This window comes from Mustela nivalis (assembly GCF_964662115.1).
Source record: "Mustela nivalis genome assembly, chromosome: 8".
In the NCBI taxonomy this organism is placed as follows: Eukaryota; Metazoa; Chordata; class Mammalia; order Carnivora; family Mustelidae; genus Mustela; species Mustela nivalis.
In genome coordinates this window covers 67194791-67211747 of record NC_139027.1, presented here as the reverse complement: position 1 = coordinate 67211747, position 16957 = coordinate 67194791, and the positions used below count along the sequence as shown (strand labels likewise).

The 16957-nt window shown below is 35.2% G+C and overlaps 1 protein-coding gene across 2 annotated transcripts in view; it reads left to right on the top strand.

Moving 5' to 3' along the window:
• Nucleotides 1–16957, top strand: part of ERLEC1 (endoplasmic reticulum lectin 1) — a 31495-nt gene that overhangs the window by 4748 nt on the left and 9790 nt on the right. For both annotated transcript variants that reach the window (XM_082743619.1, XM_082743620.1), the window contains exons 2-10: nucleotides 2888–2992; nucleotides 4121–4201; nucleotides 4771–4848; nucleotides 4982–5045; nucleotides 5745–5779; nucleotides 7853–8076; nucleotides 8169–8298; nucleotides 14902–15063; nucleotides 15902–15961. In XM_082743619.1, coding sequence (XP_082599745.1) covers nucleotides 2888–2992; nucleotides 4121–4201; nucleotides 4771–4848; nucleotides 4982–5045; nucleotides 5745–5779; nucleotides 7853–8076; nucleotides 8169–8298; nucleotides 14902–15063; nucleotides 15902–15961 — 939 coding nt within the window. The remainder of the gene's footprint in view (nucleotides 1–2887; nucleotides 2993–4120; nucleotides 4202–4770; nucleotides 4849–4981; nucleotides 5046–5744; nucleotides 5780–7852; nucleotides 8077–8168; nucleotides 8299–14901; nucleotides 15064–15901; nucleotides 15962–16957) is intronic.

Genomic DNA, 16957 nt, shown 5'->3' with positions numbered 1-16957 from the left:
GCTCAGATGGTCCTTTTTGGTTGAGGGGGTAGTTGAGATTCCCATCAGAGGATGCTTTGCCCCCTGGATCAAGACAAGCTGGAAGGAAACACCCAACTAGAAAGTTTGAGGTCAAAATGGAGGGAGCTGAAGTCCTTTTCCAAGAGGAATGAATTTCTTAACATATAGACATAAAGCCCCAAGAGTGGTTTTTATTACAAAGAAAGGATTGTCTTACTGTCTTTGCTGTGGTTCCAAGCAAGCAGTTGTTTTTCCATTGTTGGCATTGTGCTGAATGTTTTAGTAAATCAGTATTGCTGTGGAATTCAATTCTGAACATTAGAGTTGCAGGTACTTCACAAATAGAGGTAAATACACTTAAGTCATATGCTGCTGGTTGCCTTCACTACCGTACAGGAATGATATGGCAAGGCTTCAGGCCAGCCATTGCTAAGCAAGTGTGAGTCATGATTTTAACAACTTTGCATACATTCTGCATCTATCTGAAAAATGTGGAAAACCATTGTAAATGTTATATCTTATAGCAATTTGTTGGCACAACTGAATAAATGGTTCTAAGGATCCCTTTTTCATAAATTTGGTTTTGCAACTCTCACTTTCAAATCTCTCTGGTTCCCCTCTTCATTTACAATGGTCTTTTAAATGAAAGGATCCTTCATCATAATCCAGGAGCCTATAAATCTATATATCTAAAAAAATAAATCTATATATCTAAAAAAATGTTAACAAACACATTCAAATATGTTAAAACGGCTAAGAGCACACAGAATATGGAACCAGTCAGACTGGGTTCATCTCTGTACTGTGGTACTTACTAGCTGTGTTACCTTGTACAAATTTTTTTTTTTTTAAGATTTTACTTATTATGGGGCGCCTGGGTGGCTCAGTGGGTTAAAGCCTCTGCCTTTGGCTCAGGTCATGATCCCGGGGTCCTGGAATCAAGCCCCTGCATCAGGCTCTCTGTTCAGCAGGGAGCCTGCTTCCTCCTTTCTCTGCCTGCCTCTCTGCCTGCTTGTGATCTCTGTCGTCAAATAAATAAATAAAATCTTTAAAGAAAAAAAAGATTTTATTTATTTGAAAGAGAGAGAGAGAGCACGCAGCAAAGGGAGCAGTAGAGGCTGAGGGAGGAGTGGGCTCCCTGCTGAGCAGGGAGGACTTAAACTGACTAAGCCACCCAGGTGTCCTGCCCTGTACAAATTATTTAATCTCTGGGTTTCAGTTTCCTTTTCTGAAAATAGGTAGAAAGCCTGTCTTGAAGACTGATGTGTTAAAAATGTTAAGGATTTAAAACTTCAATATAGCTAATATAGCTTATATTTACTATTATTTTTTTATTTTGTTTTATTGTCTTAGAAAAACATTGCCCTAATTTGCATTTGTGTGTGAGATAACATTGGATCAAGTAGTACTTTTATTAAGGTTATGAGTCCTTCTTGTTAAACTGAGAAAAGAAGAGTTACTTAATAAGAGTGGTTCGTTCTTCGTGAGGGATAGCCATATGGTATAGTGGTTTCACACTATGGTAAGATGAGAAGTTGAGAAGTTGAGTTGAATTATCACAGAACACATATCACAGAACATAAAAACCTCTGTCTTAGTGACACATCTACTATCACAAAGTGAAGATTTCTTTTTGGTTAAATAATGTGAGTTATATTAACTGAAATGTTCATTTGAATTACATTGGTTCCTGTTTGACTTGTGAATTTGTTTGGTTTTATATTGTGAAAGTTTGAATAGTTTCGTTGATACATACCAGGAATTGGCAAACTACACCTTTGTGTTGGCCAGCCATCTATTTTTATAAATAAAGTTTTTTCAGGACACAGCCATACCTGTTCATTTTCCTATTGCTTATACAATGTCTTACTACAATTGATAGTTGGATAGTTGAAACAGAGATCATATGACCCACAAAGCCTAAAATATTTACTGCCTGTCCCTTTACAGAAAGAGTTTGCTGACCCAGGATATATACTAAAAAAAAAAGTTAAGTCAGAACAGAAGATCGCTTTTGCTTTTTCTTTTCTTTTCTTTTCTTTTCTTTTTTTTAAGATTTTATTTATTTATTTGAGAGAGAGAGAGAGCGTGTGTGCACAAGCCTGGGAGAGAGGCAGACGGAGACAGAGAGGGAGAAACAGACTCGCCACCAAGCAGGAAGTCCCAACGCAGACTTGATTTCAGGACCCTAGGATCATGACCTGATCCAAAGGCAGAGGCTTAACCTACTGAGTTCCCCAGGCCCCCCTGGAGATTTTTCTTTTAAAAGTAATTTATCCACATATGAAAAATTATGCACCACTATTATTTCCAAGTGTCCTTTCCAACAGAATTGAGAGTACATTTGTAAAGTGCTGTTGGTTCTCACATATAGGTGGTAATTTTTAATAGGTGTAATAAGTATTCAGTAATGATGTATCAGTAAACATTCACTGCCTCTTAATGCATTTTTTTGAAGATTTATTTATTATCTGAAAGAGAGCTTTGGGGGAATAGGGGATGCAGAGGGAGAGAAAGAGAAACCCAAGCAGAGCATGGAGCCCATGCGGGGTTTGATCTTAACCACGCTGAGCTGAGACCAAGAGCCAGACACTTGACCCACTATGCCACCCAAGTTCCTCGCCTGTTAATTCTGTTTAATCCCTATTTTAACTTCAGTCTGTTGCATTACTACTTTCTTCTATATTCCAAGTTTCATTTTCATTCACTTTTTTTCTCTGTTATAGTGTGTCATCCTCATTTTGATCTTAAATAATATGTGGAATATTTCCCCCTTAAAAATCTTCTCTTGAACGTGATGAATTACTTTGACCTAAGACTGTAGTTTATTCACTGTAATACAACTTAACAACAACAAAAAAAACCTGTATTTTTTGTTCTATTCTAGCCTACAACTGGAGTTTTGTATAAAGAAGATAATTATGTCATCATGACAACTACACATAAAGAAAAATATAAATGCATTCTGCCCCTTGTGACAAATGGGGATGAGGTAACTTTTTATAAATATATAAATAATTCCTGTCACCAAAGATGCATATTTAAAACATTGCAAACACATATTTTAAAGTAAAACTGAATGACAAGTTTCTCAGTAACCCTGTTTATCATACAAGTAGTATTCACTTTTATTGTTCTTGAATTCTTTGATTCTACAGTTCAATTTGGGAAAATTGGCAACCAACTATTCATAGTTTTAAAGAAAATCTAATTCCACTCTTGCTTTCTTTAATAGAAATGAGGGTTTTGAAACAGGATATAATTTTTAAATAAAATTGTGACTTTTTTATAAAGAATTTCTAACAACAAATCTATAGGTACCTATGTTTTTTCCCTACCTTAGCTCATGCCCGTTTCTTCCTCCCAGAACTGCCCTAACTGCCTCTTATCCATCCTTCAAGGCAATGGCTTCTTTCAAGATGAAACAGGAGAGTCAGCATGGTAAAATGAAAAGGACACCAGCCTAGGAGCCAGGAGGCTGAGGTATAGGCTACAGTTAGCTGTGGAACCTTGAACAAATTTGAAACTCAGTTCTTCCACTCAATAAATTTATTGAGCTATTTATGTAATACTTTCACAGTCTGTGAAATAGAAATACTATACACTCAGTGAGTGCTTTCCTAGGTTTTGTTCAGATTTGAAATCTGTGAAAGATAGCTCTGTTCATTTTGTTTTAAATTTTATTAAGACACAAGTACATATGTGCACAATCATCTGCATGTGCATATGGCATTCAAGTCTGAAATGTAAAAATATATAGGAAACTGGGATGTACCTTAAAACTTTTCTATACCTTCTACAAGATTCAACTTTTCTAAGAATTTGTTCAGATGCAAATATTTAAAACTTCTGAAATCATTTCATAAGAATTGTTCAGGAAACTGATACTCAGAAAACTTTTTTTTTAAGAGAAGAAAGAATGAAAGATTATATGGCTCCTTATTTATCCTTCAATTCTTTTGAAAGAAGTGGCAAACCATAGGACCTTTTTAAAAGTTTTGACTGTTTTTCCCCTTTTATTTCAAAGCATTTGTGATTTGAACAATGGGTTAATACCCAGACAGCAGAGTTGGGTGAAATTCTAGATAATTGTAAGTATTAAATCCTAGTTCTTTCATAGGAAGAAGAAAAGGATTATAAAGGCCCTAATCCAAGAGAGCTATTGGAGCCGCTATTTAAACAAAGCAGTTGTTCCTACAGAGTACGTATTTTATGTTCACTTAATAAGTAGAAAATAAGTTTCCAATAGCCAGTAGACCCTTAAAAATAATTCTGCATTTCTTTTTACTTTATTATGTTGTATCAGATTTCAAGTTCATTGTAAATCAAAGATATTGCTTAGTAGTATTTTATTCGTTTTAATTCCTGTATAGTAGATGCAGCAAACACCCACTAAAACCATTTTCAAATATATCACTTCCCAAATTGTCCTGAATGTTTTTCAGATCAAAAGAAAATTTCCTTATACACAATTTTAATAAAAAATGCTAATTCTTATTTTTTTGACTATGTATAATATGGTCCCTAAGCCAGGTGGTTTAGATCCCAGGTATAGTCTAGACCTGTTTTCTTCACAGAATTTTCACAGAGATTTAATTAGTAAAAACAATTACTAGGCTTCAGAATCTTCACATTTTTCTGAGGCATGTTTCATTTAATGAAAGCTTACTCTAAATCTTGAGGGAAATCTACTCAACTACATAAAATATCAAGAAGTAATCAGTTGAGTTGTATGACTTTTGTATATCTAAATACATCCATTTTTCTTAGATTGAGTCTTATTGGACTTACGAAGTATGTCATGGAAAACACATTCGACAATACCATGAAGAGAAAGAAAGTGGTCAGGTATGTTTTTCTTCAAAAAATGAAGTATGGAACATTATAAAATGAGAACTTTAATAATGAGATTTGTGATTTTAAAGTTGTGTTCTAGGTATTTGCAAAATACTTACTATATTTTTATTTTATTCCAATATAGAAAGTAAATATTCACGAGTACTACCTTGGGAATATGTTGGCTAAGAACCTTCTATCTGAAAAAGGTTTGTTTCGACAGAATGATGTGATAGTAATGCTGGAATTTCATTGAAAGCATATGTTGAAATTGGAATTTAAAAGATCTTTAGGAAACCGTATGCATTTTAAAACACTGAAATAAATTCCTGAACAATCCCTTAGAAAACTTTTTCGAAGAGATCTTTTCATTATTTTCTATGTCAACAAACATTATGCTTTTTGTCTATAAATTTTTTCAAAATTTGGTAAGGTAACACATGTTATCTTTATATCTTTATATGTTATATAGTGTTAATGTTAGTGTTTTGCTTGCTGTAAGCCTAGTTGCTGTACCTGAAAATAGAAATGTAGATATGTCTCTAAAATTGTGAAATATTTTTGTTAATCTGTGTTACTCAAAGTCAACTAAGTTAAGATTAAAATTCTCACTGATATAAAAATACTTCAAAAGAAAAGTGTTACGGCCATTTTTATGCCTCAAATGGAGTATTTCTTAGGTAAAGATGTAAGGATTAAATTTGACTGTCCTTTCAAACAAAACCATTTCAAGGCAGCTAGCTAAAAGCAGTATGATAAAAATTATATGTATGTTTTCTATCGTTTTTTAGAAAGAAATTTAAAATTACGAAGTTGGTTGAAAACTTAATCATTTGTATTTTGTATTTAAGTCACTGGTCATTTTTTACACCTACCTTACATAGGTAATATCTTATATTATTCCACAGATCAAGAGTCAGATGAAAAGGAAAAATCAAAAGAGGCAAGTGACAAGTGTTGATTTTTTTCACTTTTAACATCTGTTATTAGTGAGACTTGAATTTGCACTACTGAAATGACAGAATTTAAATGACAGAATGTAGTTGTGCATTCTTTACCTGTCTATCAAATACCTCAAAGGATTGGGCCAAAGAAAATTTGCAGTATGTTAGGTTTTTCTGAGAATAGTTATACTGTGATACTTCTCTTTACTTTTAAAATCATAGGAAAATTAAGGAACTTGCCAAAGATGTGTCTGGGAAAGTTTTCATAATGGCACTGTATCACTTCCAGGCTTCACAGTAGTTGCCTCTGTTTGACATTGGAAGCAATTATAAATATGAGCTTTTGCTTTTTCCCCCTGCTTTGGTCCCTGTCTCCCATGGGTAAAACAGATAAACTACATATGTAAATAACGAGCTACCAGACTGCAAGCATCTTCAAAGCAGGGACTGTCTTTTATCTCTTTACCCCGCAGTGCAAAGCACAGTGCTAGATATAATATAGGCACTTCATAAGTGTGTACTGACTGTGAATGCATAATTGATGACTGAAAAATAGGATTGTTTAAAAAGAATGATTCCTTAGGGTACCTAATCACAATTTTTAAATGCCCCTGTAGTTCAAGGAATACATTCTGAATCCTAAGAACTCCCATAGAGTTAATAATCTATTGTTAGAAGATATTTCTGTAAGTGGTTTTATCTCATAATGATGATTTTATTAGAAGAAAAGTGAAATGGCAAAGAGCCTTAAAAGGGATGCCTATAACTTAAAAGGGTGGCTTTGGGGGGAATTGATAAGCTAAGCTTGAATACACATAGCATTGCTATTTTAAAAGATTTTAATTTTACAGACTACCTTTGAGATAAAATATTTATTTACTGTGGCTCTGGAGGATAGCAAGATGGAATTCAAAGTGTGAAATGATAAAGGAAGAGGAAGAAAAGGGTAAGGGAAGAAAACTAACATTTACTGAGCCCCAATTTATAAGCCACATACTGTGTCAGGCATGTAACAAACGGTAATATTTAATTTTTCCCACAACCTCTGAGTATATATTATTATTTTCCTTTTACAAAGGACAAAACTGAAATTTGGTCAAAGTCAGAAAGCCAGTGAATTCAAAGCTTGGCTTCGAACCCAGGATTTTCTAATTCTAGATACTAGCATGAAAATAGCATACAAGAAACCAAAATATTTTTTTCCTGGAAACATTTGTTTATTGCCTATTTTAGATATGGCACTGACAGGGTACCAAAGTGATACAAGATGAGCTCCCTGCCTCCAAAGAGCTTGCTTGGAGATATTATTAACAATATATTTTTTAGAGCCCTTATATTAGATTTTTCTTTGGTTTATGTAGATAAAATATGGGAGCTAGCTCCTTAATAATCCTTATCTTCTGAGGTAATCTATTTTGTTCCTCCATTCCATGAACATTTCTTCATTTGTCCTTTGCTGGCCTTGAAAAGATTTATATGGGAGTTTATGTTGAAAAGTATGGCTTTTAATATTAATGACAGGGGAAAAGAGTAAGCAGATTAATGAACGAGTACAGTATTAAGATTCCTGTTTTAGAAGATACTGTTTTACTAAGTAGCCCCACTTTGACAAATCAGACTTCAGACCTTTAGAATCTAAAGTATAACACAGCCCTTCACTGAGAATTTAGTATAGAAAATTCTGACTAGTCCAGTAGAGTAAGTTCCTGTATTTTATCTTAATCTCTTTCTTTAGAAGTGTTAGAAGTAATTAGATTAATCAAGAGATTATATCCTTTTATATAAATGTACACTTATCTTACATCTTAATTTTAGCACTGAATAAAATTTCCCTTTTTTCCTATATAAAACTAGGTCTGAAAATAAGTATTAGCTCAAATAAGAGTTTAGGAATCAAAAGAATGTTAGAGGAAGAATTTATAGAAAATATAGAAATGTTACCTTTATAAATGTTAGTTTATAAATAAAATGTAGTTTTCTTCCTTTAAGAATAAGTGTTTCTCCCATTCTCACCCCTACCTCCATTTCTAATGAAAAGTCGGTCTTACACTCTTTTTTTTTTTTTTTTTAAGATTCCCACTAAAAATATCGAAGGTCAGATGACACCCTACTATCCTGTGGGAATGGGAAATGGTACACCTTGTAGTTTGAAACAGAACCGGCCCAGATCAAGTACAGTGATGTATATATGTCATCCTGAATCTAAGCATGAAATTCTTTCAGTAGCTGAAGTTACAACTTGTGAATATGAAGTTGTCATTTTGACACCACTCTTGTGCAATCATCCAAAATATAGGTAGGATATGGATTTAGTATTTTAAACATGAAATGCTCACATGCTTTAAAGTGTCATATGCTTAGCTTTAATGCTTTGTTCTTACTGAATAGATTCAGAGCATCCCCTGTGAATGACATATTTTGCCAGTCCCTGCCAGGATCACCATTCAAACCCCTCACCCTGAGACAACTGGAACAGCAGGAAGAAATATTGAGGGTGCCTTTCAGGAGAAATAAAGAGGTATGAGAATTATCTAATGGTATTTTTTCAGGGCTTTCTTTTCCAAAATTCAGAGCATGTATCAATATTTTAATCATTCCTTAGCATAGTAATAGTAATTTATTTTTCTGACTCAAATGTTAAGTTCCAATATTTTAACTATTTTCCTAATTCTTGTACTTCTCAGAAACTATTTTATCATTATCTTACTCTCATGATTTCATACTCTAGAGTTTGACATCCTATTAATTGTGGTGAAGTTGAATTTTTAGGTAGTTGAATGGCCTTCCCAGTTAGGCCCCTTGAAGAAACAGACTACAACTCATCTTCTCTTTTTTTTTTTTTTTTAAGATTTTATTTATTTATTTGACAGACAGAGATCACAAGTAGGCAGAGAGGCAGGCGGAGAGAGAGGAGAAAGGAGGAAGCAGGCTCCTCACTGAGCAGAGTGCCCGATGCAGGGCTTGATCCCAGGACCCTGGGACCACGACCTGAGCCGAAGGCAGAGGCTTCAATCCACTGAGCCACCCAGGCGCCCCTACAACTCATCTTCTAATGCGTTATTTCTTCAACCCATTACTCTATGTCAGCAAACCATCATTCTTCTGAAACTTCTTATTCAACATCAGTCTTCTGGGTCTTAGTTCACTGGACATATGCATAACTTGATCTTAGCACATAAAACACTGAACATGTGAAGCTTAAACTTTCTCTCCTACCTTTACTTGAAGTCATTCTCTCTGGTTCTCTCTGTTCTTCTCTCCTGTGTATTAGGTCTTTGTCTATTTCCTGCCGCTGAAAATGTTGATGTTCCCCACAGTTCTAGCCTAGTTCCTTCTCTCTGTAGTGTGTATAGTCCATCTCAAGTGAACTCATCCAGGCCCATTCTGTTAACTTCCTTTAATACGCCCATGAGTTCCAAATACACATCTTCAACGTTGACCTTTCTCCTGAACTCAAACCACAGTCACAGTAGTTAACATGGATTGCATATTAACAGCTGTTATCTAATCCTCACAGCAACCTACAAATTATACTATTATCACCCTCCTAAACAGATTAGGAAACTGAGGTTCAGAGAAGGGAAGTGATAAGTGATGGGTTAGAGATGAAGATCAAAACAGTGTGGTTCTAGAACCTGTCCTCTTAACCACTTCTCAGTGCTGCTTCTCCTTTTCCATGTGCTATCTGATCTTTTCCTAATCTCCCCTATTTTTTTTTAAATTTCATTCATTTACTTACTTATTTATTTTTATGTAATCTCCACACCCAGCGTGGAGCTTGAACTCACAATCCCAGGATTAAAAGTGCATGCTTCTTAATGAGCCAGCCAGGCATCTCTTCCTCCATGTTTTTAAAGCCATGTTACTTCCTTTGCAAATGAGAGAGGACTTCTAATGAATTTCCCCAGGAAGAGATCAGTATTTCCTCTTTTTTGATCTTGTATTTTATTCAGTCCTCCATTATAGCACTTACATGGCTAAAATTGGTTGATTTTCCTATGATTCTTACATTAAGATCAAGGGAGAATATGCTATGCTTTATTACTTTGAGGTTTCCAGCTCCTTGAATGATACCTGGTATACTGTGGGTACTTAGTAATGGTTTAATTAACTAATAACGAACATTGAGCTGCAAAGCCTACTTCTCCCCTTTCTCTTGAGTACTTCTGGTAAAAGTATTGCCCAACTCTTTGTAGTTGTTGTGAATGCTGCCATTCTGATAGGAAGGAAAAACTATCTTATTAATCTGTGTTTGATTTGAAGTGCTCAATTAAGAGTTTGGACATAGATTTCTCTTCTTGTGTCTCCCTGATAGTGATTTAAATACTGACAGGTACTTAGAAGTCAGCTCAATCAAAATGCTTAACAAATCCTAACTTTAATTATTCTTTAGAGAAGAAATGGCAGCTTACTTTTCTCTAATTAATCTGTTTAATCTGCCATTTGAGAAAAATTACTTTTAAAAAGCTACAGATGATAATACTTTCAAAATACTTGGGACCTTTAGAATACATATTGTAGATGAAAACTTTAGGTAATACTGTAGGGCAAGTAGTTATTTAAAATGATATTTTTCTCAAAATCCTTTCCTTTATAAATCTAGTTAATTATGCATAACTTTTTTTAAAAAATGGTATTTGTCATATGGTTTGCCTTTTAAATGTGGAATAAACGTAACCATAAAGATAATGAATTTTTTTTCTGTTTTAAACAGAAATACATATCTGGCTATCAGAATTTTGTTTTGATATTAATACCTGTTAACTTTTGTTTTGTTTGACATGAAGTTGTTTATTTATTTATTTTTAAGATTTTATTTATTTATTTGACAGAGAGATCACAAGTAGGCGGAGAGTCAGGCAGAGAGAGAAGGGGAAGCAGGCTCCCTGCTGAGCAGAAAGCCCGATTCGGGGCTCGATCCCAGGACACTGAGATCATGACCCGAGCCGAAGGCAGCGGCTTAATCCACTGAGCCACCCAGGCGCCCCCATGAAGGGGTTTATTAAGGGGCATTAGGACTAAGGCCTCTTGGGCTATGGCAAATAGACAATATGACATCCTGATCTCTACAACCCCACCTCTTGTAAAGATCTGCTTTTATAACCCTAGAGGCTAGGAGTACACACTAGGGAACCACCCAAGAGAATGTTTAGGAATAAGTGTGACTATAGAAACTATTTGCTAGATAACCCACTAAATAAAGTCTTAATGAGGCTTTAAAAAAAAAAAAAAAGATAGGTGTGAGTCATAGTCACTTCTCCAGCAGAACAAGAATGTTGTGCCCCAAGCGTGTCCTTAAGGGCCTAGTTGAACAAAGGACACAATGGTGGGGGAGCTGTACTCAAGAAGGCTTTAAGTGACAGAGGGGTCATTGTAGCAGATTGATCCAGGATGATGTTAGTCTAGCTATCACCTACCCCTCAAAACCAACCCCTTAGAGTCTTATATGCCCACCTCTTTGATGATATTCTCTAGGCCATCAGAGAAGGGCTTTTTTGCAGTAGGAGCTCCTTGACTGGACAGTGTCCAGGTTGAATGCATAATCCACGCAGCTGTAGAGACAGCAAGAAAAGAGACCTATGTTGACACAACTAAGAATGGGTAATAATTTTGCTACCATGTCCCCCAGACTCTAAACCAGTTTGATAACTACTGGGTTAAAGTGCACACAGGACCATCTATGCCTGTATCTCTGTATGCATGTCTTTTAAAGCATAAGTGATACTTCCTGAATTATCAGGCTTATACACGCTTCATTTGGTTTGATGTGCCCCCTTGTGCTAAGGTGAGTACATCCAAGGCCATTCTGTTTTGTGATAGGGCCTTTCACATCTTTATCATCTCATCTCTGTTGTTCATGAGTGTCAGGCTATGGTAACTATTGTTGAGGATCCTCTGGGTATAATTAATTGTCTATATGCTATATCACATCTTCTGTGCCTAAAGATGGTACAGATATTCTTGCTAAATAGTCAGACCAGTGAAAGACATTATGGGTCCATCATGCCTTTAAATGGGATGAATTTACTGAGGCTAATTTGGTGCTATCGGTGCTGTTATTATAATACATTTATTTGGAGATTACTAGACGATTTATGAATTTCCAAACCCTACCACAAAAATTATCATCTTGCTTTTATTGGAATAATTTTCTTAACAATGCAAGATGTTCTGTCCACAAGAAGCAATAATAAATGGTCATACTTCTGTCCTTCCTACCTCTTCCCCTATCTGAGCTAAAGGTTTCACTATGCATTAGTAATGTTTTTCCTCACTAACCTTACTACAGGTTTCATGCATTCTAAGTAATTTGTTTAGTCTGTTAGACCTTACTTAGCTCCTTAGGAGCAGTGACTATGTCATCTTCGTCTTTAATACTCAGCACTTAAAACAGTACCAGGAGCATAATATGTTCTGAATGTAGAAAGACTATACATAAAATCCAAGGTCCTTTCCACTTATATGATATCTCTGATACGAGGTCAGGGGTTGTGTGGGTTAGGGAGGGAAAAAATGGAACAAGATGGGATTGGGAGGGAGACCATAAGAGACTCTTCATCTCAGGAAACAAACTGAGGGTTGCTGGGGGGTGGCAGGGTAGGGATAGAGTAGCTAGGTTATGGACATTGGAGAGGGTATGTGCTATGGTGAGTACTGTGAAATGTGTAAGACTGATGATTCATGGACCTGTACCCCTGGGGCAAATAATACATTATATATTAATTTTTAAAAATTATTTTTAAATAAAAAATAAAAATAAATAAACCCCAAATCCAAGATCCTTTCAAAAAATAAGATGTCATATGGCGGTCTTTGTGCTCATCTATAATTTTGGAGGAGAAGAAGGGTAAGGTCATTGGTTTCTAGAGTGACCTTCCAATGACTCCCACCAGCCAAAGAAGGAGAAAAGAACCACAGTTGATTAATGGCAACTACAGCAGGTGAAAGGAGGCATCATATCCACTATATACTTACAAAGAACCCTTTTACTATTTAGTTTTTTTTAATTATGTTATTCAGTTTTAATTGGTATACTCCTTTAATTCTGATCTAGATTCATTTTCACCCCTTACTGTCAAAACCCAGTTTACTTCTGGATTCTAACTCATTATCCTCTTTCATAACTTATCTCTCCACCCTACTTCTGTCATTCCTTTAGAGTCTCTTCCTCTGTGGCTTGGGTTACTTCAACTGCCAATGTGGCTCCCCACTTCAGGATTTGTTCTTACTATTCCTTTCCTGCTACTGTGACAGTATTACTTAAAATCTGATAAAAAATCTAATCCCATATTTTTGCCTAAAATCCATAATATCCAAATTTCTTAGAATTATGCAAATTTTTTTTACCAGTAAATACCTGTTTATCTCTTTAGTTTTAAATATTGTTTTACACCCCACGTCTTTGCTCTTCTTGTGTCTTCCTCAGGTTCACATGTATATGTGCACACAGACACAAAACCTGCATACATTTACATAAATCAGAAATTATTCATGTTTCAAGAATCAAGAGTTTTCTCTTTATGAAGTCTTCATGTTTCTTTTTTGTTTGTTTTTTTAAAGATTTTATTTATATACCTGACACTTAGAGATTACAAGTAGGCAGAGAGGCAGGCAGAGAGAGAGAGAGGTGGAAGCAGTCTCCCTGCTGAGCAGAGAGCCCGACACAGGGCATGATCCCAGGAGCCTGGGATCATGACCTGAGCCGAAGGCAGAGGCTTAACCCACTAAGTCACCCAGGCGCCCCGAGTCTTCATGTTTCAAGTGTTCATCAAAATCTCTCTGAATTACCACTCCCTCTCTGAATCTGCTATTCTCTGCACCCTTTAGTGGATGTCTTTCTTGACCAACTTGTAGCATCCTTCAGGACAACAACCAGATCCTGCTGCATTTTAGTAATTATAATTAATATTCATATTTACTCCCACTCAGCTCCTCTTTACCCTTCTTGTTGTCTTTTATTTACCCATTGTAACCACATTTTCCAGAACTAAATATAGAGACAAAATCTAACAAGTGGTTAAATAATATTTTAGTGCATTTCCTTTCAGTCTTTTGGGGGATTTTTTTTTTTGATACATAACACACAGAGAGATAGACATTAAAAAAAAAATAATTGGGACCAAACTGTGTGCTCTGTTTGTGTGTAAATATATAAAATATCTTCACTTGTTTTCACTTAACAATATATCATTTTTACATTCCTATGACATAATCATCTATATTATTTTAATTAACTCACATATTTCATTGTTTAAAGTACCAAAAGTTACTTAAATTATTTACTGGTTTGGATATTTTTGTTACCCACAATTTTTTGCTAACATGAAGAATGCCACACTGAATGTCATTGGAGCTAAATTTTTGCATCCATCAGTGGTGATTCTTTACTCCAGATAAATTTCTAGAAATAGGTCAAAGGTAAGCACATATTGAAGGGTTTTGATATATACTATCAGATTGTACTTGAGAAGAATTGTGGAATTTTACAGTCCCATTAGAAATAGTAAAAAAAAAAAAAGTGCTGATGTCTATTTGTGTATATTTCTTTGTATTTGTGTGTATATAATGTGTGTGTGTGTTTTAGTAAGGTGGAATATTACATAGCTTAGGTATTTGCATTGGAATAACTCTAGCTGCTCTGATCAAAAAAAGAAAAATGAAAAAAAATATGTGAAATGGCAATTATCCCTGTATGTTAAGAATGGCCATCATACCCCCTGGTAGAGGGAACTAATTTGTCTAGAGCTTTCTCTATTGTATTAAGTGTTGCAAAACTTATTTTCTTAAAACACACTAAAAATGAGTGGGCAACTTTTATTTTCCTAATTTCCTTCAGTTTAAAAATAGTAATTAAAGTCATAACTTAAGGGCGCCTGGGTGGCTCAGTGGGTTAAGCCGCTGCCTTCGGCTCAGGTCATGATCTCAGGGTCATGGGATCAAGTCCCGCATCGGGCTCTCTGCTCGGCAGGGAGCCTGCTTCCCTCTCTCTCTCTCTCTGCCTGCCTCTCCATCTACTTGTGATTTCTCTCTGTCAAATACATAAATAAAATCTTAAAAAAAAAAAGTCATAACTTAAAAAAAGTATGATATAGAAGCCCTTAACATATGTGTTTAATTTTAGGAAGAGTTGCAGTCCACTAAAGAAGAGAGATTTCCAGCAATCCACAAACCCATTGCTGTTGGTTCTCAGCCTATGCTCACTGTTGGAACAACCCACATATCCAAATTGACAGATGACCAACTCATAAAAGAGTTCCTTAGTGGTTCCTACTGCTTTCATGGGGTGAGAAGTGAACTTTGGTTTCAATATTTATCTAACAGCCTTCACTTACGTGCTCTTTAGTCACAGGGCATCAGCAGCACTGAAAAAAGTTTTTGTCAATAGAGAAATGGCAGGATTCTGGAAGCCTCCTAATGGATATTTTCTGTCTGCATCTTACTATAATCTAAGTAATAGCCATTATGTTTCCTTTGCTCATAAGCTAAAACTTGACCTTTACTTACAAGCTAAACTTGACCTTTCCTTGACAGAAAATACATACAACTAAGTCATGTGGGATTCTGATTGATTGCTGGAATGGGCATCAAGGACTAGATAGCCTTAAAAAAAAAAAAAAAAAAAAAGATTGAATAGCCTACGTTTTATTTATGTGGCAATCACTTTTAAAACTTGAGTTAACATCTACAAAGGTTAAATTCTGCCCCTAATAAACTAATAGTTTCAATGGGAAATACACTAAGTGGAATTTTTATTTTATTTTACCAAGGCAATACAGCAGCTATTCACTGTATTTGTCTTTTTTTAAATTATTATTTCTCAGTAATTTCTTTTTTCTTTTTATTACTGAAGTGTGGTTGACATCGTTATGTTAGTTTTAGGCATGTGTAATATAGTGATCTGACAACCCTGTGCATTATTCAGTGCATATCACACCGAGTATAATCATCTTTCACTGTATAACATTATTTCTCAGTAACTTTTTTATTTTAATTTTCAACCATATTATTACTCTTACAATTTTTCTAGTTATATATATTTCTGTTATTCTCATGTGACAATACTGAGAAGACCACAATCCCCCATTCTCTTTGTGTAACTTGATCTGTTTTCTTTCCTGTAGGGCGTTGGTTGGTGGAAATATGAATTCTGCTATGGCAAACATGTACATCAATATCATGAGGTATAGAATAACCTTTTTATCATTCTACCACTAGGTAGATTAAAGTTTTAAAAATCGTTTGTGAAAAAAAGGAGGGGGGAATGGCATTTTAATCATGAAGTGACTTTAATATGAAAATACTCGAAGTGTCTCTGAGTTCTAGAAAATGGAAAACTTGGTTTTAACTAAGTCACTCATCTTAAAGTAACATTTATAAACTCCTCAGATTCTTGTATGACTGGGACTCTGGAGTAATAATAGGCTATTGTGACTAATCTCTTTAGCTTTGACTGAGAAATTAGTCATTAAAATTCTTTAAATTAATAAAGTGAGTAGTAAGATAGTAGTTAAGGCTCAGGTTAGGAAAATAGGGTAAATACAGCAAGTTTCTCAGCTAAAAGAACATACCATATCATCCATATTTAAAATCAAGTAAGTTTTAAGATTGTACAATTAGCTTTTTATTCTTCTTTTTATGTCTAATTTAATAAATCAGATAGCATTTTCTTCTGCACTTTAGTTAAACTGCTTAAATTCTGAACTTCAGGGGCGCCTGGGTGGTTCAGTGGATTAAAGCCTCTGCCTTCAGCTCAAGTCATGATCCCAAGGTCCTGGGATCGAGCCCCACATTGGGCTCTCTGCTCAGCAGGGAGCCTGCTTCCTCCTCTCTCCAACTGCCTCTCTGCCTCCTTGTAATCTCTGTCTGTCAAATAAATAAATAAAATCTTTAAAAAAATAAATTCTGAACTTCAGGCTTCAATAAGTTTATTTGTCATAATTGTACCTTGTTTGGTAAGGTAAACTGCTAGACATTGAAGACAAACATTGATCAATAAATATTCATCTGGCTGTTTTAAACATCTCTTTTTATTCCCCCAAAGAAATAATAACTAAATAAATAAAAAAAAAAAATACTGTCTTGGGCGCCTGGGTGCCTCAGTGGGTTAAGTCTTTGCCTTCGGCTCAGGTCATGATCTCAGGGTCCTGGGATCGAGCCCTGCATCTGGCTCTCTGCTC